General features: G+C 45.6%; 1 protein-coding gene and 1 long non-coding RNA gene across 7 annotated transcripts in view; both read left to right on the top strand.

Moving 5' to 3' along the window:
- Nucleotides 1-25,517, top strand: part of epg5 (ectopic P-granules autophagy protein 5 homolog (C. elegans)) — a 30,408-nt gene extending 4,891 nt beyond the window's left edge. For 2 of the 5 annotated variants that reach the window (XM_013136821.4, XM_034296434.1), the window contains exons 12-46: nucleotides 936-1,085; nucleotides 2,340-2,491; nucleotides 2,898-3,049; nucleotides 3,498-3,638; nucleotides 3,842-4,003; nucleotides 7,482-7,604; nucleotides 8,712-8,974; nucleotides 9,081-9,221; nucleotides 9,528-9,672; nucleotides 10,515-10,712; nucleotides 10,876-10,983; nucleotides 11,302-11,424; nucleotides 12,088-12,254; nucleotides 12,351-12,578; nucleotides 12,658-12,781; nucleotides 13,612-13,756; nucleotides 14,271-14,442; nucleotides 14,527-14,692; nucleotides 14,824-14,966; nucleotides 15,095-15,251; nucleotides 15,362-15,556; nucleotides 15,681-15,894; nucleotides 15,982-16,139; nucleotides 16,235-16,442; nucleotides 16,697-16,772; nucleotides 18,544-18,647; nucleotides 18,725-18,900; nucleotides 19,896-20,093; nucleotides 20,265-20,474; nucleotides 20,814-20,958; nucleotides 21,051-21,293; nucleotides 21,471-21,684; nucleotides 22,140-22,346; nucleotides 22,447-22,561; nucleotides 22,664-25,517. In XM_013136821.4, coding sequence (XP_012992275.3) covers nucleotides 936-1,085; nucleotides 2,340-2,491; nucleotides 2,898-3,049; nucleotides 3,498-3,638; nucleotides 3,842-4,003; nucleotides 7,482-7,604; nucleotides 8,712-8,974; nucleotides 9,081-9,221; nucleotides 9,528-9,672; nucleotides 10,515-10,712; nucleotides 10,876-10,983; nucleotides 11,302-11,424; nucleotides 12,088-12,254; nucleotides 12,351-12,578; nucleotides 12,658-12,781; nucleotides 13,612-13,756; nucleotides 14,271-14,442; nucleotides 14,527-14,692; nucleotides 14,824-14,966; nucleotides 15,095-15,251; nucleotides 15,362-15,556; nucleotides 15,681-15,894; nucleotides 15,982-16,139; nucleotides 16,235-16,442; nucleotides 16,697-16,772; nucleotides 18,544-18,647; nucleotides 18,725-18,900; nucleotides 19,896-20,093; nucleotides 20,265-20,474; nucleotides 20,814-20,958; nucleotides 21,051-21,293; nucleotides 21,471-21,684; nucleotides 22,140-22,346; nucleotides 22,447-22,561; nucleotides 22,664-22,846 — 5,806 coding nt within the window. In that variant the 3' untranslated portion in view covers nucleotides 22,847-25,517. Of the gene's footprint in view, nucleotides 1-935; nucleotides 1,086-2,339; nucleotides 2,597-2,897; nucleotides 3,050-3,497; nucleotides 3,639-3,841; nucleotides 4,004-7,481; nucleotides 7,605-8,711; nucleotides 8,975-9,080; nucleotides 9,222-9,527; nucleotides 9,673-10,514; nucleotides 10,713-10,875; nucleotides 10,984-11,301; nucleotides 11,425-12,087; nucleotides 12,255-12,350; nucleotides 12,579-12,657; nucleotides 12,782-13,611; nucleotides 13,757-14,270; nucleotides 14,443-14,526; nucleotides 14,693-14,823; nucleotides 14,967-15,094; nucleotides 15,252-15,361; nucleotides 15,557-15,680; nucleotides 15,895-15,981; nucleotides 16,140-16,234; nucleotides 16,443-16,696; nucleotides 16,773-18,543; nucleotides 18,648-18,724; nucleotides 18,901-19,895; nucleotides 20,094-20,264; nucleotides 20,475-20,813; nucleotides 20,959-21,050; nucleotides 21,294-21,470; nucleotides 21,685-22,139; nucleotides 22,347-22,446; nucleotides 22,562-22,663 lie in introns of all 5 variants that reach the window. The other 3 variants (XM_029124592.2, XM_034296432.1, XM_034296433.1) reach the window with 2 other exon arrangements.
- On the top strand, nucleotides 1,097-2,330 carry LOC117595425. 2 transcript variants are annotated; one of them, XR_004576702.1, is made up of 4 exons: nucleotides 1,097-1,381; nucleotides 1,413-1,622; nucleotides 1,766-1,865; nucleotides 2,059-2,330. It is a non-coding gene; the product is annotated as an uncharacterized LOC117595425 (long non-coding RNA). The 2 variants fall into 2 exon arrangements; XR_004576701.1 differs by having other exon boundaries at nucleotides 1,413-1,865.
- Nucleotides 25,518-27,597: the final 2,080 nt, after the last annotated feature.

Here is a 27,597-nt window from a genome sequence, read left to right as displayed (position 1 = left end):
CACAGCATACGTTACTACACACAGCATACGTTACTACACAGTCCATATGTTACTAAACACAACATGCGTTACCACACAGGCCATACATTACTAAACACAGCATACGTTACTACAAAGTCCATACGTTACTAAACACAACATGCGTTAATACACAGGCCATACGTTACTAAACACAACATGCGTTACTACACACAGCATACGTTACTACACAGTCCATACGTTACTACACACAACATGCCTTACTACACAGGCTATACGTTACTACCCAGGCTATACGTTACTACCCAGGCTATACGTTACTACCCAGGCTATACGTTACTACCCAGGCTATGCGTTACTACACACACATGCGTTACTACACACACATGCGTTACTACACACACATGCGTTACTACACACACATGCGTTACTACACAGGCCATACGTTACTAAACACAACATGCGTTACTAAACACAACATGCGTTACTAAACACAACATGCGTTACTAAACACAACATGCGTTACTAAACACAACATGCGTTACTACACAGGCCATACGTTACTACACACAACATGCGTTACTACACAGGCCATACATTACTACACACAAAATGCGTTACTACACAGGCCATACTTTACTACACACAACATGCTTTACTACACACAACATACGTTACTACACAGGCCATACATTACAAAAAACACAAAATGCATTACTACACACAACATACGTTACTACAAAGGCCATACGTTACTAAACACAACATGCGTTACTACACACAACATGCTTTACTACACACAACATGCGTTACTACACAGGCCATGCGTTACTACACAGGCTATACAGAGGGGCAGAGCTTAGCTTCATGCCTGTGGCTCACTGGCCTTGACTTGTACCATATGTGGCTCCCATAGATGTGTGTTTAAACACTGTGTTACTGCTCCCTCTCTGTAGGATGACTGTGTGTTACGTCAGTGATCACTGGGCCCAGTATGTGACTGGTACTGGCCTGGCCCAGCCCAGTACCTTCTCTCTGGACAAACTACAGCTAGAATATGATTATCTGTTCCTCCGAGCTGTTCTACATGTCCTCAGAAACAAGAGGTGAGAAGTGAAGGAAATGAAAGGTCTGGATGTCTACTCTGGCCTGGAAGTAAGGCAGCCAGGTGTATATGTGTGTCCTATCTGACTGTGTGTGTTGTACTAGGTTGGGTATCTGACTGTGTGTGTCCTATCTGACTGTGCGTGTTGTACTAGGTTGGGTATCTGACTGTGCGTGTTGTACTAGGTTGGGTATCTGACTGTGCGTGTTGTACTAGGTTGGGTATCTGACTGTGCGTGTTGTACTAGGTTGGGTATCTGACTGTGTGTGTCCTATCTGACTGTGCGTGTTGTACTAGGTTGGGTATCTGACTGTGCGTGTTGTACTAGGTTGGGTATCTGACTGTGTGTGTCCTATCTGACTGTGCGTGTTGTACTAGGTTGGGTATCTGACTGTGTGTGTCCTATCTGAATGTGCGTGTTGTACTAGGTTGGGTATCTGACTGTGTGTGTTGTACTAGGTTGGGTATCTGACTGCGTGTTGTACTAGGTTGGGTATCTGACTGTGTGTGTCCTATCTGACTGTGCGTGTTGTACTAGGTTGGGTATCTGACTGTGCGTGTTGTACTAGGTTGGGTATCTGACTGTGTGTGTTGTACTAGGTTGGGTATCTTACTGTGCGTGTTGTACTAGGTTGGGTATCTGACTGTGTGTGTCCTATCTGACTGTGTGTGTTGTACTAGGTTGGGTATCTGACTGTGTGTGTCCTATCTGACTGTGCGTGTTGTACTAGGTTGGGTATCTGACTGTGTGTGTCCTATCTGACTGTGCGTGTTGTACTAGGTTGGGTATCTGACTGTGCGTGTTGTACTAGGTTGGGTATCTGACTGTGTGTGTTGTACTAGGTTGGGTATCTGACTGTGCGTGTTGTACTAGATTGGGTATCTGACTGTGTGTGTCCTATCTGACTGTGTGTGTTGTACTAGGTTGGGTATCTGACTGTGTGTGTCCTATCTGACTGTGTGTGTTGTACTAGGTTGGGTATCTGACTGTGTGTGTCCTATCTGACTGTGCGTGTTGTACTAGGTTGGGTATCTGACTGTGTGTGTCCTATCTGACTGTGCGTGTTGTACTAGGTTGGGTATCTGACTGTGTGTGTCCTATCTGACTGTGCGTGTTGTACTAGGTTGGGTATCTGACTGTGTGTGTCCTATCTGAATGTGCGTGTTGTACTAGGTTGGGTATCTGACTGTGCGTGTTGTACTAGGTTGGGTATCTGACTGTGTGTGTCCTATCTGACTGTGCGTGTTGTACTAGGTTGGGTATCTGGCTGTTCATGTCAGAGATGCCCTATGGAACCCTGTCTAGTTCCATGTTGTGGAAAGTTCTGATGGTGATGCAGAGTGCTGAGACTGCAGACACGCTCAACTCTACAGACACCACAGACATCTGCCTAGAGGCCCTCAAAGGTACAGACACGCTCAACTCTACAGACACCACAGACATCTGCCTAGAGGCCCTCAAAGGTACAGACACGCTCAACTCTACAGACATCTGCCTAGAGGCCCTCAAAGGTACACACACACTCACTATCCCGAAACAGTATCACCATTCAAAATCCTATTAACTCTATCCGGGACCATAAACCCTGACTTATTTTGTGAAGACCTGCAAAATGTCTTCATTGCCTATGATTTTAGGGGCCAATAGAAATCAATGTATGCCCACTCAAATATACACACACAGATAAACACACACTATGGTAGAAGAGGTTATCTGAAAACCCACTAAAGAAGGCCACAGAGCAGAGCATCACCAGTGTGTCAGTACAGCAGCCAGGCCTTAGTGCTCCGCCTCCATGCTCTTCCACCTCAGATCCGGGTCACCAGGAGAGGTTTGACCGGTGGCTATGTGAGGTGAATAGCTCGGACGGAATCTCCCTCCTCACGGCACTGGCTCACATGGCCACGCCCACCCGCCACCCTGACCCCGCCTTCATCACTAATATTGCCCTGCTCATCTACCAGGTAACACAGACAATACAGACCAATGCACTACTGACTGGGTCTACTGCAGATCTCCTTACATTTCTGTCTCTACATTCAAGAATTGTTTTTAATTTATAAGGTTTGCATCCACTGGCATGGGAAAAATCTGTTTACGTTGTCGAAGCAAGTGGAAAAATAAGATTCTCTCTTTTGCCATCTCTGTCTCTCTCTGTCTCTCTCTCTGTTTCTCTCTCTTTCTCTCTGTCTCTTGTCTCCCGCTGTGTTTCTCTTTCCCTCTCTCTCTTTGTCTCATCACTCTGTCTCTCTTTGTCTGTCTCTCTGTCACTTGTCTCCCTCTGTCTATCTCTTGTCTCCTTCTGTCTTTCTCTTTGTCTCTTTGTTTCTCTCTGTCTCATCTCTCTGTCTCATCTCTCTGTCTCTCTTTGTGTGTCCCTCTGTCTCTTGTCTCTCTGTCTCCGTTCTCTAGGTGTCCTATGTTAGTGTGTCTACAAGGGAGACCTACTCTAAGGTGGGGCGGGAGCTACTAGCCACCATAGCAACCGCTCATCCTCACATCATATCAGTCTTGCTGGAGAGACTCAGGGGGACCATAGAGACCGTCGGCATGGTGAGTGTATGACTTGTCCGCTGCAGTGGTTTCTGGGAAAGAAGAGGGAAGAAGACTTCAAGTGTAATGGAGGTGGTTGAATAAATTAGACAGGTATGATGATTAGCCTGTGATGATTAGTCTGTGATGATTAGTCTGTGATGATTAGCCTGTGTTGATTAGCCTGTGTTGATTAGCCTGTGATGATTAACCTGTGATTCCAGATGGCACTCTACTTCTGTAAGGAGCTGCCCCTTTGTCTGTGGCGTCCGAGTGCAGAGGAGGTGCGTGTGATCGGGGGCTGGCTGCTCCAACACCCCCTCTCTGCTGTGGAGAACCGTCTGGCCTGTGTTATCCTGGAAGGCCTGAACTGGGGCTACGCACAGGTACACACACGCACGCACACACACTGCTGCTACAGATAATTTACCAGAGATATTTCCTGTGTATGGTTAATGTATGATTCCACAAAACAGTAGATGGGATTTCTTGTCAAATCACATGGAATTGTCATATCATCATTATTTTGTCCTAATCATTCATAGTCCTACTTATTGTTCTCAAAATGAACACTGGTGTGGTTTATGTTTGATTGTGTTGACTGCGCAGTGTAATGTTGAGTATGTACAGGTCCTGGTCATAAAATTAGAATATCATCAAAAAGTTGATTTATTTCAGTAATTCCATTCAAAAAGTGAAATATATATTATATTCATTGTATATTATATTCATTCATTACACACAGACTGATTTATTTCAAATGTTTATTTATTGTGATTGTGATGATTATAACTGACAACTAATGAAAATCCCAAATTCAGTATCTCAGAAAATTTGAATATTACTTAATACCAATACAAAAAAAGGTTTTTAGAAATGTTGGCCAACTGAAAAGTATGAACATGAAAAGTATGAGCATGTACAGCACTCAATACTTAGTTGGGGCTCCTTTTGCCTGAATTACTGCAGCAATGCGGCGTGGCATGGAGTCGATCAGTCTGTGGCACTGCTCAGGTGTTATGAGAGCCCAGGTTGCTCTGATAGTGGCCTTCAGCTCTTCTGCATTGTTGGGTCTGGCGTATCGCATCTTCTTCTTCACAATACCCCATAGATTTTCTATAGGGTTAAGGTCAGGCGAGTTTGCTGGCCAATTAAGAACAGGGATACCATGGTCCTTAAACCAGGTACTGGCAGCTTTGACACTGTGTGCAGGTGCCAAGTCCTGTTGGAAAATGAAATCTGCATCTCCATAAGTTGGTCAGCAGCAGGAAGCATAAAGTGCTCTAAAACTTCCTGGTAGATGGCTGCGTTGACCTTGGACCTCAGAAAACACAGTGGACCAACACCAGCAGATGACATGGCACCCCAAACCATCACTGACTGTGGAAACTTTACACTGGACTTAAAAAAAAACGTGGATTATGTGCCTCTCCTCTCTTCCTCCAGACTCTGGGACCTTGATTTCCAAAGGAAATGCAACATTTGTTTTCATCAGAGAACATGACTTTATACCACTCAGCAGCAGTCCAGTCCTTTTTGTCTTTATCCCAGGCGAGATGCTTCTGACGCTGTGTCTTGTTCAAGAGTGGCTTGACACAAGGAATGTGACAGCTGAAACCCATGTCTTGCATACGTCTGTGCGTGGTGGTTCTTGAAGCACTGACTCCAGCTGCAATCCACTCTTTGTGAATCTCCCCCACATTTTTGAAATGGTTTTGTTTCACAATCCTCTCCAGTGTGCAGTTATCCCTATTGCTTGTACACTTTTTTTATACCACATATTTTCCTTCCCTTCGCCTCTCTATTAATGTGCTTGGACACACCTCTGTGAACAGCCAGCCTCTTTAGCTATGACCTTTTGTGTCTTGCCCTCCTTGTGCAAGGTGTCAATGGTCATCTTTTGGGCAGCTGTCAAGTCAGCAGTCTTCCCCATGATTGTGTTGCCTACAGAACTAGACTGAGAGACCACTTAAGGGCCTTTGCAGGTGTTTTGGGTTAATTAGCTGATTAGAGTGTGGCACCAGGTGTCTTCAATATTGAACCTTTTCACAATATTCAAATTTTCTGAGATATTGAATTTGTGGTTTCCATTAGTTGTCAGTTATAATCATCACAGTCACAAGAAATAAACATTTGAATTATATCAGCCTGTGTGTAATGAATGAATATTATATACAAGTTTCACTTTTTGAATGGAATTACTGAAATAAATCAACTTTTTGATGATATTCTAATTTCATGACCAGCACCTGTATTGGATTGTGTTGACTGTGTACAGTGTGTAATGTTGAGTATGCATTGGATTGTGTTGACTGTGTACAGTGTGTACGTTGAGTATGCATTGGATTGTGTTGACTGTGTACAGTGTGTATGTTGAGTATGCATTGGATTGTGTTGACTGTGTACAGTGTGTAATATTTTGTAGGTACTGGATTGTTTTGACTGTGTGAAGTGTGTAATGTTCAGTATATATTAGTGTGTTGTCGGTACAGTGTGTAATGTTCAGTATATATTAGTGTGTTGTCGGTACAATGTGTAATGTTCAGTATATATTAGTGTGTTGTCGGTACAATGTGTAATGTTCAGTATATATTAGTGTGTTGTCGGTACAATGTGTAATGTTCAGTATATATTAGTGTGTTGTCGGTACAGTGTGTAATGTTCAGTATATATTAGTGTGTTGTCGGTACAGTGTGTAATGTTCAGTATATATTGGAGTGTGTTGTCGGTACAGTGTGTAATGTTCAGTATATATTAGTGTGTTGTCGGTACAGTGTGTAATGTTCAGTATATATTAGTGTGTTGTCGGTACAGTGTGTAATGTTCAGTATATATTAGTGTGTTGTCGGTACAGTGTGTAATGTTCAGTATATATTAGTGTGTTGTCGGTACAATGTGTAATGTTCAGTATATATTAGTGTGTTGTCGGTACAGTGTGTAATGTTCAGTATATATTAGTGTGTTGTCGGTACAGTGTGTAATGTTCAGTATATATTGGAGTGTGTTGTCGGTACAGTGTGTAATGTTCAGTATATATTAGTGTGTTGTCTCTACAATGTGTAATGTTCAGTATATATTAGTGTGTTGTCGGTACAGTGTGTAATGTTCAGTATATATTGGAGTGTGTTGTCGGTACAGTGTGTAATGTTCAGTATATATTGGAGTGTGTTGTCGGTACAGTGTGTAATGTTCAGTATATATTAGTGTGTTGTCGGTACAGTGTGTAATGTTCAGTATATATTGGAGTGTGTTGTCGGTACAGTGTGTAATGTTCAGTATATATTAGTGTGTTGTCGGTACAGTGTGTAATGTTCAGTATATATTAGTGTGTTGTCGGTACAATGTGTAATGTTCAGTATATATTAGTGTGTTGTCGGTACAGTGTGTAATGTTCAGTATATATTAGTGTGTTGTCGGTACAGTGTGTAATGTTCAGTATATATTGGAGTGTGTTGTCGGTACAGTGTGTAATGTTCAGTATATATTAGTGTGTTGTCTCTACAATGTGTAATGTTCAGTATATATTAGTGTGTTGTCGGTACAGTGTGTAATGTTCAGTATATATTGGAGTGTGTTGTCGGTACAGTGTGTAATGTTCAGTATATATTGGAGTGTGTTGTCGGTACAGTGTGTAATGTTCAGTATATATTAGTGTGTTGTCGGTACAGTGTGTAATGTTCAGTATATATTGGAGTGTGTTGTCGGTACAGTGTGTAATGTTCAGTATATATTAGTGTGTTGTCGGTACAGTGTGTAATGTTCAGTATATATTGGAGTGTGTTGTCGGTACAGTGTGTAATGTTCAGTATATATTGGAGTGTGTTGTCGGTACAGTGTGTAATGTCCAGTATGTGTGCGTTATAGGATGGGACTCTGGCCCTACCCTCCTCTCTCCACAGTGAAGTGGCTCTGCTAGTAGCTGAAGCCTATCAGAAATACCTCACAGAGAAACCTTATAATGGATTCATCTCAGAGGGAATCAAACAGGTAACAAACCGCATGTGTTGGTATTGGAGTGATCTGATAAATATACATATGGTCCCTTCTGTTGACTACAGCACCAGTAAGCATTTATTGTAATGAACAACTGTTTGTCAAAACCAATCATTTGTTTTTATAACTTTTTTAAAAATAATAATCAATCAAATATATTTTATAAAGCCCTTTTTATGTCAGCATTTGTCACAAAGAGCTTATATAGATACCAGGCATAAAACCCCATTATAGCCATTGAAATTGGTCCTGCAAAACACCTGGCCAACAAGAGGTGTTGGAACAATGTGAACAGTAACCCATCTACCCAGTACTCCCTACACAGCCTGATATGGTTCTTTGGGTGTGTAGAGCTTAGAACTGTGCCAATCAATATGTCCAGCAATGAAATGAAACATCCTTCCAGTGCTTTAACATGATACAGGGCAGCACAAACCTGAAGAGTCATGGCATACAACATCTAGTAACTTCCATGTCAAGTTAGTGTTTGTACCTTTATGGCCTGGGCAGGTGGTTGGGGGGGTTACGTGTTGTTTTGTAGACTTTTGTCTTTCACTCTGGAGGGTTGGTACTTGGGGTTGTTTCAAGACTGTTCAGACTCCGGAGGTTGGGAGCTATGGGCTGTTTCTTGACTGTGTTTAGACCCTGGAGGGAGGGGGCTAGGGGTTGTTTGGACAGGATAAGGGTATTATGGTAGCTTGCTCGGTCTTTCACTCACTCAAGCTCTGTTTTAAATGTTAATAGGTGTCAAATGTTTGCTTCCTCTGTCCTTGTGAGAATGACAATAACATTTCCTTGATTCATTGCATCCTCTCGTCTCCTTCTCAATACTTATTGGATGAGGCCAGAGGTCCCTCTCTCACCTCTTCCAATCAAAAGAGGACAGGAGGAATCGAAAAGATGTCCCGTTGTTTCCGCTGTTCTCCACTTCTAGGTGGGAAGGTTCCAACGCTCTGGCTCTAATGTCACTTTTAATAGAGTTGTGGAGGAAAAGACAGAAGAGGAAGCGGACATTTAACGGCTTGGCAAACACACTGGTTAAATGAAATTACTTATTGATATTGTTATTATCAGTCATTTTCCTTTCTGTCTGTCTGTCAGGTCTCTTATCTGGCTAGTGTTCTCCGTCTGGGACTCTCTCCTGAGGCGTCCTTCAGCCAGTGGGCCTGGCAACTGTTGCTAAGGCTGAAGCTCCATGGCAACACACAGTACCCACAAGCAGCCTGGTCCACCCCTGGCTCTGCCCCTAATCCATCTCTAGAACTCACGCATGCTCCTAACATGCACCCCGTTCTCAGGGCTGTGAAGGCAGGAATTGCCATTGGCTGCTACCTCGCCATTGCCATGACAACTGTAGGACACAGGTTTGAAAATCTTCTCATTATCTTACACACACAAACACATTATTCATAGAAACTCTCACACGGTGCTGTTGTTGTGTTTGTATAACATATGTCTTTGATATGCCAGTCTGGAGGTGTTTTGCACAGAGGGAGTTGACCTGTTAAAGATTCTCATTCAATCTCGTCATCTGAGAGCTGCTGTTCATCTACTGGACAACATCCTCCCCCCAACTTATCCTCTCAGCTTCTACCTGCTAAAGAACACGCAGTAAGACACTATCATAGACGCTGCGCCCTGCGTCCTCACGCGCTGCCCCCTGCGTCCTCACGCGCTGCGCCCTGCGTCCTCACGCGCTGCCCCCTGCGTCCTCACGCGCTGCGCCCTGCGTCCTCACGCGCTGCGCCCTGCGTCCTCACGCGCTGCGCCCTGCGTCCTCACGCGCTGCGCCCTGCGTCCTCACGCGCTGCGCCCTGCGTCCTAGTGTTTTATAGCTAGTGTCTTTGATCTACCGGATGTAATAGATGGGTGTCTCTCTCTCTCTTTCTCTCTCTCTCTCTCTCTCTTCCTCTCCAGATTTGTGGATTGTGTTCAGCTTTTCCTGCAGTGTGACAGTGTGTGTCCCCAGGGTGTAACTCAGCAGCTCACCCACCGAGTGGCGCCCCTTTTCACTGGAGGAACCTACGGGGACATGGTCCGTCTGCTCAACAGTGTCATACAGGTCTGTCCACAAAGACAACCCCCTGTCACATGACTCAACTGTGTCATAGAGGTCTGTCCACAAAGACAACCCCCTGTCACATGACTCAACTGTGTCATAAAGGTCTGTCCACAAAGACAACCCCCTGTCACATGACTCAACTGTGTCATAGAGGTCTGTCCACAAAGACAACCCCCTGTCACATGACTCAACAGTGTCATACAGATCTGTCCACAAAGACAACCCCCTGTCACATGACTCAACTGTGTCATACAGGTCTGTCCACAAAGACAACCCCCTGTCACATGACTCAACAGTGTCATACAGGTCTGTCCCCAAAGACAACCCCCTGTCACATGACTCAACTGTGTCATACAGATCTGTCCACAAAGACAACCCCCTGTCACATGACTCAACAGTGTCATACAGGTCTGTCCCCAAAGACAACCCCCTGTCACATGACTCAACTGTGTCATAGAGGTCTGTCCACAAAGACAACCCCCTGTCACATGACTCAACTGTGTCATACAGGTCTGTCCACAAAGACAACCCCCTGTCACATGACTCAACAGTGTCATACAGGTCTGTCCCCAAAGACAACCCCCTGTCACATGACTCAACTGTGTCATACAGATCTGTCCACAAAGACAACCCACTGTCACATGACTCAACATTGTCATACAGGTCTGTCCACAAAGACAACCCCCTGGAACATGGCTCACCAGACTAGTGTTTGTATTGGGCCAACTGCAGAACTGATCACCATGTTACGGCCTCTGTTCAGCCTGTTGTTCTGTTGATGATGATGATGATGATGATGATGATGATGATGATGATGATGATGATGTGTGTTTCTCTTTCAGACTCATGTGGTAGAGAGTTCTAGACCAGGTCGTGTGGGTCCAGCAGCGGTTCTAGAGTTCTGGGTGGGAATTCTAACCCAGCAGAACTTGTGGTACCGAGACAGAACCGTTGTGTTTCTAATGGACCAGATCTGCCGTGCCGCCTACATACACCACCAGGAGGAGTGTGTACAGCGACTACTGTACCAGCTGCACAAGGTACACACACAAACACACTTATTTTGCACATGGTGTGTGTGTAAGGAGAATTTTGCGTAATTAGGACTTGATAATAGATTAAAATCATAATGTTGCATAATGTTACCACTGCCCTGGGTGAATACAGTGTTGTAGTCAGTTTGCAGTGAACACTGTCTCATAGGTTGCATTGGGTTACCATGGAGACCGGGGTCTGCTCTCCTCTCTGGTTGGCTGGATTGCTGGAAATGCTACACCCTCTTTCATTGAGGGCCAATCGTTGAGCGGGGAGGTGAGAACTCTTATACGTTTTTTTTAATAAATGTTTTGCCCCTCTGATCTGTGTTGTACTTGGCTCATTCTATGTATAATGTGAATTTATCTTCAGTATTCAAGAAAAAATATGTGTTCATGTTTTACCAACCTGGTGTGTACTGAAAAATCTCAAAGAAAACAAGAAAAATGCTTAGGGAAAAGGTTACAGATAGGTTTAGGTTTTGGAGTTGAGGGTAAATGTTATGATACATGAAAGATTGGGTTTTGAGCGTCTGTGTCCCGCAAAAATAGAGATTACAAAACTGTGTTTGTGTGTGTGTATGCTTGTGTGTAGGTATGGTTTGCATGGCTTGTGTTAAACATGGAGGGGATGTTTGAGGAGGATTCTCAGCTGAGACGCTGTGTGGAGCACCAACTACTATCCGACACGAACCTCTCACCTGACCAGGCCCTGAAGGTACAAACACACTAACATCTCACCTGACCAGGCCCTGAAGGTACAAACACACTAACATCTCCCCTGACCACGCTCTGAAGGTACAAACACACTAACATCTCACCTGACCAGGCCCTGAAGGTACAAACACACTAACATCTCACCTGACCAGGCCCTGAAGGTACAAACACACTAACTAACATCTCACCTGACCAGGCCCTGAAGGTACAAACACACTAACTAACATCTCACCTGACCAGGCCCTGAAGGTACAAACACACTAACTAACATCTCACCTGACCAGGCCCTGAAGGTACAAACACACTAACTAACATCTCACCTGACCAGGCCCTGAAGGTACAAACACACTAACATCTCACCTGACCAGGCCCTGAAGGTACAAACACACTAACTAACATCTCACCTGACCAGGCCCTGAAGGTACAAACACACTAACATCTCACCTGACCAGGCCCTGAAGGTACAAAATCACTAACATCTCACCTGACCAGGCCCTGAAGGTACAAAATCACTAAAATCTCACCTGACCAGGAGAGCATCCTCATGTTCTTTGGTAGATCTTAGGCACATGTTTTTAGGTGTACCTGAGATGTTTCTGTTTGATTATCTTTGTGTTTCTCATGTCTATGTGTCTGTCTGCCTGTGTGTGTGTGTGTGAGTCAGAAGGCCCAGCAGCAGCTGAAGCTCCCAGTGGTTCCGTCTCTACAGCGACTGCAGGTGTACCGATGGGCATGTCAGGCTTTGGCCACACCTCCTGACCACCCGCTCCTCCCCCTCATTTGGCAGAGGTTCCTGCAGCTCTACCTGAGACAGCCAGGACCTGAATATGGGTACAAAACACACAAACACACACACACCACAGACTGTAGGCTCTGTCTGGCTGTAGAGTCAGTAGTGTTTCCACTCTCTGTTTGTGGTGTCTGCAGTCTGGATGCTGGAGGCTGTATTGGTCGTCGGTTCTTCCAGGGCTCATCACAGGCGGCGTTACTCAGAGATCTGAGACACAGAATACAGGAGGTGTCTGACTTCCACCACACTGCCAGCCAGGCCCTCAGGGTGGCCCCCACCCACACCCCGGACCAGCGGGAGGGAAGCCACAACTCCCCCCTCCCTGTCTTCCTCACCTCCCCAGAGCTACACACAGAGTTGGTCAGGTACATACAGCTACTCGCCTCTCCCCATAACGCTGTTGTGACTGGCTAGTTCCAAGGCTGATTGATGGGTTGTTTCCAGGCTGTTTGGGGTATTTGCTGTGTGGTTGGACGATGAGACTCTTCAGAAGAAGGAAGTGTATCTGCCCACCCTACCTCCGCAGTATGACCCCCACAGACTGGCCAAGGTCATGAATAAACAACAGGTCTGTCGTTGTTGGTGTGTGTCTTCTGTGTACCCAGGGCGTTTCCTTTGCTGCTGTTTCCTTCGTTTTCTAAAATGTTCTGTGTTGGGTGTTGAAGCTGTGTTATAATGTTCTGTGTTGTTTGGGTGTAGGAGCTGTGCTATAATGTTCTGTGTTGGGTGTTGAAGCTGTGCTATAATGTTCTGTGTTGGTGGGGCGTAGAAGCTGTGTTTTAATGTTCTGTGTTGGTTGGGTGTAGAAGCTTTGTTATAATGTTCTGTGTTAGTTGGGCGTAGAAGCTGTGTTATAATGTTCTGTGTTGGTTGGGTGTAGGAGCTGTGTTATAATGTTCTGTGTTAGTTGGGCGTAGAAGCTGTGTTATAATGTTCTGTGTTGGTTGGGTGTAGGAGCTGTGTTATAATGTTCTGTGTTAGTTGGGCGTAGAACCTGTGTTATAATGTTCTGTGTTGGTTGGGTGTAGGAGCTGTGTTATAATGTTCTGTGTTAGTTGGGCGTAGAACCTGTGTTATAATGTTCTGTGTTGGTTGGGTGTAGGAGCTGTGTTATAATGTTCTGTCTTGGTGGGGCGTAGAACCTGTGTTATAATGTTCTGTGTTGGTGGGGCGTAGAACCTGTGTTATAATGTTCTGTGTTGGTTGGGGGCGTAAAACCTGTGTTATAATTTTCTGTGTTGGTTGGGTGTAGGAGCTCTGTTATAATGTTCTGTGTTGGTTTGGTGTAGGAGCTGTGTTATAATGTTCTGTGTTGGTTGGGTGTCGGAGCTGTGTTATAATGTTCTGTGTTGGTTGGGCGTAGAACCTGTTATAATGTTCTGTGTTGGTTGGGTGTAGGAGCTGTGGGTGGAGTATGTAGATCAAGAGCGTGTCCACTATGATGAGAAGGATGTCCTGGCTCTCTGGGAGAATGTGAAGAGTGAACCTGCCTTCAACCAGAGCAGCAACCCTGCATTCACTGATTACACCAACCCCACTGCAGGTGTATACACACACACACACACACACACACACACACACACACACACACACACACACACACACACACACACACCAACCCCACTGCAGGTACACACACACACACCAACCCCACTGCAGGTACACACACACACACACACACCAACCCCACTGCAGGTACACACACACACACACACACCAACCCCACTGCAGGTACACACACACACACACCCACACACCAACCCCACTGCAGGTACACACACACACACCCACACACCAACCCCACTGCAGGTACACACACACACACACCAACCCCACTGCATGTACACACACACACACCCACACACCAACCCCACTGCAGGTACACACACACACACCCACACACCAACCCCACTGCAGGTACACACACACACACACACCAACCCCACTGCATGTACACTTTCACATTGTTACCGTTTCACATAGTACTATGGAACAGGCTGTCTGTGTTATTGGCGTTTTGTAACCATTGGTGTGTCTGTGTGTGTGTGCGTGTGTAGCGAGGGAGCGTATCCAGTCTAACCTGCAGAAGCACCCTGTCCCTCAATCTGCTCCTGAGCTGCAGTCACAGAAAGCTCCAGTATCAGAGGTCCCCTCAGCCTGCCTTACAGATACGGCCTCTGCCTGCTCACTCCTTCAGCAGGACCTCAGCTGCCTGCAGGACCAGGCCAGGTACACACACACACACACACACACACACACACACACTGTGGACATGTTTTTAGAGTTTGCTTTCGCTGTGTTTTGCATGTTCAGGTTTGCAGTGTCTCGGGAGGCCCAGCAGGTGGCGCTGGAGTCCGAGCTACTGGAGAGTCTTCCTCTGCTCTACCGGAACAAGCCAGAGCAGGTTACTATGGCGTTGGAGTGCCGAGGGCAAAGGTCAGGCCAGCCCTGCCAGGGAGCTGCTCACATCACTGTCACGGTAGGACCTTTACACTGGACATGTCTTCTGATTGGATATTAGTCTAAGAGTGGGCTGATTCAGACAATCTCTGCTGGTAGTGCCCTGACTAGGCCCATCTAACGCGTGCGTGTTTGTCTGTTTTTGTTCAGTGTGAGTGTGTGCAAAAGCAGGATGAGGTGGAGTCTCAGATCGTGTCTCTGCGCAGCGACATCAAGCAGCTGCAGACAGAAGCCATGACTCCTCCCCCTCAGAGCCTGGCCCAGGCAGCAGTACATACAGAGAACTTCATCACGTCAGTACACACACACGCTAGGCTTCTACTAAGTACTGTCACAAAGAACTTTATCACGTCAGTACACACACACCAGGCTTCTATTAAGTACTCCTCATTTTTGTGTGTGTGGGTGTGTTGGTGTGTAGGGCTTTGGTGAATTTGTACAAGGCCCAGCCGACAGCAGCGGTTCAGAGAGTTGGAGTGGCTGCCTTCTATAAGGTGGTCTCCTTTGTCTGTGAGGACACACTCCGCCACCCCCCCACTCGTCAGTACCTGTCCTCCTGCGTTGAGATACTGGGACAGGTACTGTGCCCCCCACCCATCCAAACACACACACACACACCTGTTGCACCCGCTTCATATGTTTGGCGTGACTGTGTGTTGGTGTTTATCCTGTGTGTGTGTGTGTACAGGTGTTTATCCAGGGTAGCCAGGCAGAGTGTGGGCGTGTCCTCCGTACCATCCTGGAGCAGAGGCGTCTGTGTCCTCTCCTCTCTCCGTTCTTCACCCCAAACGCAGCACCCAATCAGTTCGTCTCCCTCTACAAGGAAGTGGTGACATCACTGCACCCCGACAGTGCTGACGTCATCTTCATGCTTCTCACTAAGGTCCGCCTGACCCCTCCAAATGCCTTGCAGGGGAACCTTAACACAGCCAACCAACACGCCCACGCAGAACACAGGCAGCTGCAGGCTACGTTAGAATGACCAGGTTGTCTTTATTCCCGTGCAGTTTGACCTGAGGGCGTGGCTGAGTGAAGCCCAGCCGATGTTCTCTGAGCGTAGCACGCTGGTCGAGCTGGTCCACACTGCTTTATGTTCCTGTGGCTGTGACCCTGAGGCTGACCTCCTCACGCCCTTTCACCTCTTCACCCGACACTGGACCCTCCTGCTCAGACACCACTTCCCTGACCACTACAGCGACTGCCTGCGTCTGCTCATGACCAGTAAGCTCATGATTGATGAAGACTCTAAATTGTTTGCTCATGTATTAATTGCGGATGTCAAAGTGTGTGTGTGTGTGTGTTTGTCAGGTTCGACAGAACAGTTGCTGAGTCCAGAGTGTTGGAGGGTGACTCTGCGTGTGCTGGGTGTCTCTTCTCCCGCCTGCGACACCAAAACCACTCCAGAACCTTCCAGCTCGGCCAATACCCCCCCCCGCCAGGCCACCATCACCCTATCTCCTCAGCAGGTGGGTCTGCTGGAAGACCCTCCGACATCTAGATGTTCCATACAATTAATTTACAAAACAGCCCTGACCCTTAGCTTTTTATTCCTGATCCTCAGGTGGGAGAGACAGTTGATTGGCTGTGTGAGTATTTCCTGCGATGTCGTCTTAGTAAGGTGGACCTCCGCAGCTTCGGGCTGTACTCTGCCTGGGCGCCGTATATCAGTGAGGTCACTGCCTTCTGGGGATATCTTATTGGCTACCTCATCGACCTGCAGCTGAATGTGTGTGCCAGGGAGCCTCTGGGGGGAGCCAGAACTCTAAAAGGTACCATGCACAGTTAGACAGTTTTTTCCAATTGTGTTGATTGATCTCCCCTCCACCCATTTCCTTCTTTCACCTATTCCTCCCTTCTCCTATCTGCCCCCCCTCTCCTTTCACCTCTCTTCAACTCACTTTTCCACCCCTCTCCATGCTCCTCGTCCTTCATCCTCTCCCCCCTATTCAAACCTCTCCTCTTCCCCAACCCCCCCCACCCCTAATTTGACCTCTCACTCTTTCCTCTTCTCTGTCTTTCTCAGCCCTACAGGATATTCACAGTAAGATGGTTCGGCTGTTTAAGCCCTGGATTCTAGTTCTGGAGACAGGCGACGCCAGGTAAACCACGCACATCTCCATCTCTCTCTTTATGTTTAGCTCAACAAACTGGCATAACATTTACACAACCATAGAGGCCGATGGCTAGAGGTTTCTTCTTTCTCTATTTGGTCTACTACAGTGAGGGAAAGAATTATTTGATCCCCTGCTGATTTTATATGTTTGCCCACTGACAAAGAAATGATCAGTCTATAATTTTTATGGTAGGTTTATTTGAACAGTGAGATCTGCTTTTTAATGAGTGAAATAAGAATTTGATCCCCTCTCAATCAGAAAGATTTCTGGCTCCCAGGTGTCTTTTATACAGGTAACGAGTTGAGATTAGGAGCACACTCTTAAAGGGAGAGCTTCTAATCTCTGTTTCTTACTTGTATAAAAGACACCTGTCCACAGATGCAATCAATCAATCAGATTCCAAACTCTCCACCATGGCCAAGACCAAAGAGCTGTCCAAGGATGTCAGGGACAAGATTGTAGACCTACACAAGGCTGGAATGGGCTACAAGACCATCGCCAAGCAGCTTGGTGAGAAGGTGACAACAGTTGGTGCGATTTATTTGCAAATGGAAGAAACACAAAAGAACTGTCAATCTCCCTCAGTCTGGGGCTCCATGCAAGAACTCACCTCGTGGAGTTGCAATGATCATGATAAATGTGAGGAATCAGCCCAGAACAACACAGGAGGATCTTATTAATGATCTCAAGGCAGCTGGGACCATAGTCACCAAGAAAACAATTGGTAACACTATGCCGTGAAGGACTGAAATCCTGCAGCGCCCGCAAGGTCCCCCTGCTCAAGAAGGCACATGTACAGGCCCGTCTGAAGTTTGCCAATGAACATCTGAATGATTCAGAGGAGAACTGAATGAAAGTTTTATGCTCAGATGAGACCAAAATTGAGCTCTTTGGCATCAACTCAACTCGCCGTGTTTGGAGGAGGAGGAATACGGCCTATGACCCCAAGAACACCATCCCCACCGTCAAACATGGAGGTGGAAACATTATGCTTTGGGAGTGTTTTTCGGCTAAGGGGACCGGACAACTTCACCGCATCAAAAGGACGATGGACGGGGCCATGTACTGTCAAATCTTGGGGAAAACCTCCTTCCCTCAGCCAGGGCATTGAAAATGGGTTGTGGATGGGTATTCCAGCATGACAATGACCCAAAACACATGGCCAAGGCAACAAAGGAGTGGTTCAAGAAGAAGCACATTAAGGTCCTGGAGTGGCCTAGTGGAGGGAGCTGAAGGTTCGAGTTGCCAAACATCAGCCTCAAAATCTTAATGACTTAGAGAAGGTCTGCAAAGAGGAGTGGGAGAAAATCCCTCCTGAGATGTGTGCAAACCTGATGGCCAATTACAAGAAACGTCTGACCTCTGTGATTGCCAACAAGGGTTTTGCCACCAAGTACTAAGTCATGTTTTGCAGAGGGGTCAAATATTTCTTTCACTCATTAAAATGTATATCAATTTAATTTATAACATTTTTGACATGCGTTTTTCTGGATTTTTGTTGTTGTTATTCTGTCTCTCACTTTTCAAATAAAAGTACCATTAAAATTATAGACTGATCATTTCTTTGTCAGTGGGAAAACATACAAAATCACTGTAGATATTCACTCTGTTTTTGGACATTTCTAACATTAAATTGTCCCATGTGCATGTTGCTGAAGAGAAACTGTTACGATATTTGCAATGGTGTCCTGTGAGGATGGGTGGTTTGTATTCTGTTTAGTTCTTCATCGTCTGATATCTCTTATCTGTTTTCCAGTACTCCAAGGTGTTATCCCTGGTTGGAGTCAGATGGCAGCGCTGCGGGCTGTCTGGTGGGGCTCTACACCCAGCTCACCCAGACATTACACCACAAGTTCACAGGTGACTGAGAGGTTACGTGTCATGGAAGTCATTCCTGCGATGTTTCGGACGTTCATGGATGAATGTGTTTGTTCCAGAGCGTCTCCTCCCGGGCCAGCGCGGAGCTCTGTGGCTCTGTCTGATGCAGTACTGTGAGAGCTGCAGCTCCCCTCGTACTGCTGAGTATCTCCTATACCTTTACCACACTCATCTCCGCAGCCTGCCCTGGACACAGCTGCACCCTGACACACAGCTCATGGAACAACTCTTTAACGTAAGGCCCTACACAGCTCATGGAACGACCCTTTAACGTAAGGCCCTACACAGCTCATGGAATGACTCTTTAACGTAAGGCCCTACATAGCTCATGGAATGACTCTTTAACGTAAGGCCCTACACAGCTCATGGAATGACTCTTTAACGTAAGGCCCTACACAGCTCATGGAATGACTCTTTAACGTAAGGCCCTACACAGCTCATGGAACGACTGACTGAGTGTCTTACTGACTGAGTGAGTGACTGACCGCCCCTTGTTAAATAGCGTAGTTGTTAGAGACACAGACTTCCGAGCATGAGGTCCTGCGTTTTAGCCGCAAATTATGCAAAAAGATTTGTTCAGGATAAACAGAATATTCGCTTGCTTCAACTTTCAGTAGCTTTGTTATAGTAAGCCTAAAATAAAACTGTTTCTGGTTATATTGTGACTATTTCTGGTGGATTTACGAAGTATGCATCCATGCATGCTTTTTGGGGTAATGTAGGCTAGATCACAACCCCTTGGGCAGTAAAAAAGTTGGGGTTTCCACGATTCTCTAATTTTTTCACTTGACGAAAAAGTCAGTTATCATCACTTATATTGATAGTTGTTGTATTAATGACATTCACGAATGAATGAAAAAATTATGTTATTGTGCCATGAACTGAAATAACTTTGGCAGTGTAAAGTTTATCTTCAGACTCGCTAGCAATTGCTCAATTCTTATGACTATTCCAAGTAGTAAGTTAGTAGATACTAGTAAGCCTATTACTGGCCAATAAGCTGTTAAAACAACCAGTGACAAAACCATACAGTTCATAGCTGCCATTTGAGGGAAGCAAACTTAAGAAACGTTACTCAGTTTAACACAATGACTAATGGTGTCTAATGAAATATTCAAACATGGTGTCTACTGTTGAGACGCTATAGAGAGTTCCAGACCTTATTTACTGCTTTTACGTAGGTTTTACATGGATAGTTTCATGCCCCAAGTTAATCTGTTTCTTCTACAGGTGGAAAGAGGAAGTCCTAAGAGCTGCTTCCTGTTTCTGGGGGCAGTCCTATGTGAGGTCAACTGGGTCAGCGTTCTGAGTGATAGCCTCCAAGCCAGCTCTAACACAACCATACAAATGGACTCACACAAGATGCTGGTCTATCTACTTTACATGTTGGTGTTCCTCACTAAAGAAGAGCAGCTACTCAGCCAACCAGTGAGTTAGAATGTTAAGATGCTTGTTGTATTTGCATATGTATCACCTCATTGGTTGGTATGTGTCTCTGTTAAACTCTCTCCTTGTAGCCGATAAACTGGTTATTTTGGGATCTGATTAGGGATGGAATGGTCAACTCTTATTCTGATCATTTTCCACTCTGTCCTCCAGGACTCCCCTGTCCTCAGTCTGTTGGGCCAATCCTCCTCCCTGCCATGGCACCAAGTGGACCATTCCTCCTACCAGGGGATTATGGGATATGTAGGTACCCACTACCCTCCCTCTCTGCTGCTCAGCAAAGACTTTGCCCCTCAGACACTGCTCCAATCACTGTGCAGTGCTGCTGGACTACAGCCCCGCCCCCAAGGAACACCACACCAGGTAAACTGGAGAGGGGAGCCAACAGAATAATCTCAGCTTCCCTCTGTTCATTTTTACACGAGTCCCAAAGCGAACACATCATACATCATACCCTTTTAACCTCTTTCAAACAATGTGTTTAATACTTTATAGAGCTGTTAACTAGTTTGCGATTAATTTCAGAATGATCACAGTTTCTGTACGTATATTGTACTTGCTTTTGGAAAGTACTTTTTATCAAGCTGTTGTTTGAATTAACTTTAGTCAAGAAACAGGGCAGAACCAGCAGATAAATTAGACTGTCTCTCTCATTACACAGACAGAATAAAGGCCCTAATCTCCCGGTCTCTGTCACTGTAGGATGACACGGTGAAGGCCGGTGTGTTTGTGCGCTGGCGTGTCCAGTGTCTGATCTCGCTGGAGCAGAGTGGCAGCATCAGCCTGGCTGATCTGGAGACACAGCTAGAGACACTGCTGGAGAGCATCATCGCCTTCAACCCGCCTGGTGACAACACTTGATTGTAACGATCTTCACCCTCCCCATCAGTAACCTCCGTCATAACAAGATGTCCTCTTTCTGCTTCTCTCTGCCCCTAGATGTGCACTTGGAGCAGAGACACATGGCATTCTGTAGTCTGTTCTGTGATTCGCTGGCTTTGCTGAACGGAGTGGGCGTGTCTACAGGCGAGGCCTTGGTGGCTCGTGTCATTGGCTGGCTGGGCAGGAAGGGGCAGGGTTTTCCAGTGCTGCCGCTCCTTACAGCTTGCTCCCGTTGCCTTGCGTCCGTACGCCACATGACCCGTGTAGCAGAGGCTTGCATCAATGCCTACTTCACCCATGGTAGCCATGCAGACAGTAACCGGGGGGGGGGGGGTTACTAGGGAAGGGTCTGTGTTAGGAATTCTCATCTAGGGGTACTACTGATTGACAGATTTGTTTATTCTAGTTTAATCGCTTAAACGTTGTAGTTTTATAAGGTCGAAACATCTCTCTTCCACCTCTCCTCTTTTCTCTCAGCGGAAGACGTGGCAGTAGGGTGGGGCCCTGTGTTGGCGTCCCTGCAGGTGCCTGAGCTGACCGTGGATGACTTCCTGTCTGAGAGCCAATCAGGAGGTAGCTTTCTGACACTCTACACTTACATCCTGCAGCGCCTCAACATGGAGAACACTGCAGCCAATGAGAAGAGGATGCTCGCTCTACTTAATACATGGACCAATCAGGTCTTCCCCAGGTCTCAACCGTTTTCTGTCTGTTTCTCTGTCTGTCTGTTGTCTATTTTCTCTGTCTGTCTGTCAGTCTGTTTATTCTGTCAGTCGTCTGTTTACACTGCCTGTTTATTGTCTGTCTGTCTGTCATCTGTTTACTCTGTCTGTCTGTCAGTCTGTTTATTGTCTGTCTGTCTGTTTATTGTCTGTCTGTCTGTTTATTGTCTGTCTGTCTGTCTGTTTATTGTCTGTCTGTCTGTCTGTTTATTGTCTGTCTGTTTATTGTCTGTCTGTCTGTCTGTTTATTGTCTGTCTGTCTGTCTGTTTATTGTCTGTCTGTCTGTCTGTTTATTGTCTGTCTGTCTGTCTGTTTATTGTCTGTCTGTCTGTCTGTCTGTTTATTGTCTGTCTGTCTGTCTGTTTACTCTGTCTGTCTGTCTGGTCTATTAGTCATTTATATACCCTCATTTCTTTCTCCTAGTGGTCCAGGTGATGAGGCCAAGTTGTTCCTATGGTGGCACAAGACCTTGGTTGTGTCTGTGGAGCAGCTGGGGCTTGGGGAAGCCCCGGGGGTTGTAGTGGGGCTTCTAGGGCTGCAGACTCGGCTCTCTCAGATGGGAGAGGAGCGACTCAGTTCAGGACTGCTCGGGGCCATAGGATTGGGGCGGCGATCCCCTCTATCCAACAGGTACACTTTGTACTAATACACCTACTGTATTTCCTGAGTGTCTGTTTTTGGTAACTCCAGTGTGTGTGTGTGTGTGTGTGTGTGTGTGTGTGTGTCATAGGTTCAGGGTGGTGGTACGCAGTCTGTCTGTATTTCTGTCAGTCCAGATTCCCTCAGAGGACCAGGTACGCCTGCTGCCCACCACTGACCTACAGCTGACAGCTAAAGCACAACAGGTACACACACACACTTGCTTTACTATACTTGTGAGAACTTTTTTGGGTCCAAAACCCAGACAGACGCAGAGTTACTCAGCGTGTCTGTCTGTGTCTGTCTAGGCTTTGGCTGGGTTGGAGGCCATGCCTGGCAGTAAGCAGTATGGTGACATGAAGGACTCAATAGGAAAGGCTCTCCAGTTCATCCAGTACCCAGGACACTGTCTCAAAGACGGACCTCGCCTCCTGTCTCTGCTGACCAACCTTCTCTACCCAGACAACAGATACCTGAACATCATACGATAGCAGCACCAGTTGGCACCAGCTGAGCGCCGTAAAACACGCCATTCTAAACAGGAAACGTTAGAAACAGCAGCCTGTCCTGTGGTCAGAGGTGTGGAACTACATGAGAAAGAGGGTGTCATTTGAGATGCACTGATATGCTAGAAACCTACGAGCGATTATATTCTGGAGTGCTAGCAATAATGGACTACAATGGATGTGAGTGGACTGGATCTACTTTCACTGTTAATGACTGTGCCAAAACTATACATTTATCAGTGAAAGCACTTGTCTGTTGATTATAGTTACTATGTTTATGACTTTCTCTTCCTTCCTCTCTTTCTTTCTCTTTCTTTCTCTTCCTTTCAAATCTACACAGATATTTGCTCAGCGTTTTCTTTTTAAAGTGTTCTCTTAGGTTTTGGCAATGACGGATATTCCAAGTAATTGATTACAATTATGAATCAGAGTTAGAATCAGAAGTCACATTTTGAATTCCAGCATAATGCAGTGACACTGATGTAACTTATTCTCTGTGATCAAAATTTTATGGAGATTATAACTCAATGTTCTTAAAGCTATTTTGAGCTCTTACGTTCTTCCCCAGTGGTGCTGGTGGAAAAAGTTTTTACTTGCCAGTATTAATTGCCCATATTTGGTTGTGTATTTATTTCCTAACCCAATCTGTACTGCTGGATAACAATGAAGGGTGATTGGTATACAGTATTTATTTGTCCAAAAGTGCTTTTGCTCTTTTGTCTGCCAAAAACAGCCTCTGATAGACAATTTCCCTTAAACGCGTGGTTGTATTCCATCACCAACAAGCTGTTTGGAGTGCAGGACATCCTCTGTTAGGCCCTTTTAAACCCTACAGACCCTACTAAACTATGGTTTTATTGTGCATACAGAACTTACACAGTCTCAGCTTATCAATTTGCCTTTGAAGAAAAAGAGAATTGGATTGTCCCCTTTCGAAAAGCAAGTACACTTAATTATCAGTCAGCTGCTTGTGTTGTCTCCCAACCAACACCCTAATCCCTCTAGAGTGCATTACTTTTCTTCCCTTTTTAATTAGTTAAATGCACATTACAGCGGATGTTGTTGTGGACGTAGTTAAATCCTTGTGTTTCTGCTCATAAACCATTCAGTAAAATGAAATCAAGTAACTAACATGAAAAAGTAAAAAATACAATCAAATGAATAATCCAAATGAAAATCTGTGCGTGTAACAGTCCAGGTAACACTGTGGAAAATTACTCAAATCTGGCCCACAAGATATAGAGAAAGTGACCAGGGTTCAGAATGTACATGGGACATCTGTCCCCAGAGGGTGTGTGTAATTGAGTTGATGTATGTTTGGTCTGTGTGAATGCAGATCAGAATAGGGGGCAGAAATATTATTAGGGGGCAGAAATATTATTGACGATGTAAAAGTTTTGAACAAATGTCATTGTTGTTTTTTTAGCTTGAGCTTACTCTCAAACCTTCGAAAATGTTAAAAGAAATAATATGAATCTATAAATAAATATTGTTCTCAAAAACATTTCGGAATTATTGGCACCCCTGAATTTATACTTTGTGTGCCTTCCCCTTGCCTGCGGCCGATGGCATTTTGGACTGACCCCAGTACTCTCTAAAGAGCCATTGCAGTGCAGGAGGTGCAGTCACAGTGATGTAGCCGGGAGTGTGCTCTCCATGGTGCGTCTGGAGATGTTTTTGAGGGTAACTTGCCAACATGCCAAATAGATTTTGCTGCCTGAGTTAGAAGAGGCGCTGTTGTACCTTAAATAGTGTCACCAGGTTTGGACCGTTTCAGGTCCAGAATGACGTGCACACCCAGGAACTTAAAGCTGTTGGTCTTCTCTACAGCGATTTTGTCAATGAGTGGCAGGGCATGCCCTCTCTTACATCTCTCTGGAGTCCACAATTAGCTCTGTCAATCTATCAGTGCTGAGGGAGAAGTTTACTTACCTGTAGGCTGACTCATCGCCGCTGGAAATCAGGTCAACCGCTGTAGAGTCATCAGCATGGAGTTGTAGATGACCCTGCAGTCATGAGTGACCTGAAGAGGAAGTACAAAAGGGGGGGCTGTGTTGAGGATCAACACAGTAGAAGCAATGTTTACACCCCTCGCCATCCGTGGATGGCACATCAGGCTGTCCAGGATCCAGTTGTGCAGGGTTAGATCAAGCCTCTGGTTACCCAGCTTCCCAACAAGCTTTGAAGGCACTATATTGACTGTCCAGTTAGGATTTGGCATATTGAAGTGGCAGTAGTGTCCTCTGCTTTGGGCAATATAAATATTGCGTTAGTTAAGCAGTGATGCAATTGTTGGTGTTCGTGGCGCAGCTTGTCCTTCATAGTTCTTAATTGTCTGAAGCCCCTGACACATTCTTCTGATCTCTGACCTGCTGATGAGACCAGGAAGTCCCTGCTAATGATGCTGCCCTGGGGTTCCGTGGGGCTACTCAGACACTTGTCAGTTAACTGTACTGTGAAAGTTTGACCCTGTATGGACAATATGTCACTACATTTATTAATAGGCTTCTATGGACCTACCTGGAGAACCTCCCTAAACATATCTCAGTCCACCTGGTCACAGATATGCTCAGGGGCATGCAGTGTTACAGAATGATCAGATGCAAATATTTATATAAGATAAAAATATCTGTATAAAGCAGGAGAATACATCTGCAGTCTGGACCTGGAATAAATGCTTTTCCTGAAATTAAACAGTGTGACTGTCTTGTCAATCATGCGTCAGTGTTGCTCGTCTAGCAACTCGTCTGTCTGGCAGTGGAGCCTACTGCACTTCAGACACCAGCAGTCTCCATGGATACGTGATGGGTAGAACGTAGAAGAGAACAGGATGTACCGTACTGTGCCCATCAGATGGAGGAGAGACCACACATACATTGACTATTCTTGTGAGGGCCAAAAAAATTATTCCCATTCAAAAGTCTTAAACTTTTTTCTCAGCCCATTTTCCTCTCCTTCCAGAGTTTTCTTATGTCTGATTATGGCCTTGCTTGGTTGCAACAACTCCTCAGCAAGTGACGATCAGTTTAAAGTCGTGGAACGTGTGTCCTCCGGTGCACCTCTCACCGAAAAGGGTTTTCCGGCACATGCACGCGGGAGGAGAGCACTCGCCTTGCCAAAAACTAGATCTCACACAAAAAGTTGCACAGCAAAAGTTGAGTGTGGCGAGACGTGGCAACACGGTCCGACATCCACCTGTCCACCCAGCCTCCGTGAGGCTCCCTGGCGCTGTCAGAATGCTATAACCAGGACTCTAACTCCTGGCCACCAGGAATCGGTTGCATTGCAAGGCACTTACTCAGCCCACTCGGAGGCTTCTAAACCTAAATTAAACAGCATTTTTAAAACATTACCTGATCTCCTCAAATATCATTCTACAAAACTGGTACCCAAAAGGTCAGATTTCCCTCGCTTCATCTACCTTAAGGATAGATACACACACACGACCTGTGTATGTACAGACTCCCCTGCCAGAACACACACACTTCCACACGGAGAACCAGGAAGAGACAGACTGAGATCATTGCAAGGGCTACACTGTCTAGCAGCTCCTCCTGTTGTCATGGAAACTCACACTGGGTCAGCAATCTGTAGTGTCTAGAGCCTTCCTGTGTACACACAGAAATAATACACTCATAAATAATGATAAATATTGCCCTTGAAATATTAAGTTAATTCACTTAAGTTAAATAAAATGTCTGTAGAATCAACAAACATACAGACTTTTCAGCTGTGAAGTGTCTCTCTGCTACCACAAGGAAACCCAACTGGCCATAGGAGAATGTCTGAGGAAATGTCAACAGGAGATTAAGAAGGATAAGGTACGGCATGTGCCCTGACACCAGACACCTGTATACATGAATGTACACGATTCATTAGACAGATGCCTTGTAACAGAGCTGCTTTTCTCTACTTAGTCACTTGCTTCTTTCACACCTCCTCACAACCCTGGAGAAAAGTGATGACTCAAGTTCTTACTGGACTCATCCTGGGCTGACTTTCTCACACTCCTCTTCGGTCTCTGTCTCTCTCTCTCTTTGTTCCTCAAATTCTTCCTGAGTCTCTCCTTTCCCTGTCTACCTTGAGTGCAACTTGATTCACATGTCCTCCTGCATCTCCATCTCCTTCTATCCCACCTATCTCCTTCTATCCTGGCCACCCTCCCAATGATTATTCTCTAACTTGCAGGTAAATGTTTTTTTTTTTACACAGTTTTTCTCTCTAATTGCATGATATCCAATGTGTGATTAAATCCCTGCTTCATTGCAGCAACTCCTTGGACATTGAACCCAGGACAGTCGATGTCAAGGTACACTATATGGTCAAAAGTATGTGGACACCCCTACTAATTAATGAGTTCAGGTGTTTCATCAACACACATTGTACACAGATGCATTAAAAATAATCCAGCACATAGCCATGAAAGCCCTGTAGACAAACATTGGGGGTACAATGGGTCATACTGAAGAGCTCAGTGACTTGAAACATGGCACTGTCATAGGACACCACCTTTGCCACAAGTCTGTGAGATTTCTGCCCTACTAGATCTGCCCCGGTCAACTGTAAATGTTATAGTTGTGAAGTGGAAGCATCTAAGAGCAACAACAGCCCAGCCGTGAAGAGGTAGACCACGGAACCTCATCTGTTGCATCATTCACCACAGTTCCCAACTGCCTCTGGAAACAACATCAGCACAGGAACAGTGCATTGGGAGTTTCACAAAATGGATTTCCATG

Source organism: Esox lucius, chromosome 13 (assembly GCF_011004845.1).
Source record: "Esox lucius isolate fEsoLuc1 chromosome 13, fEsoLuc1.pri, whole genome shotgun sequence".
In the NCBI taxonomy this organism is placed as follows: domain Eukaryota; kingdom Metazoa; phylum Chordata; class Actinopteri; order Esociformes; family Esocidae; genus Esox; species Esox lucius.
This window is presented reverse-complemented; position numbering and strand designations above follow the sequence as displayed.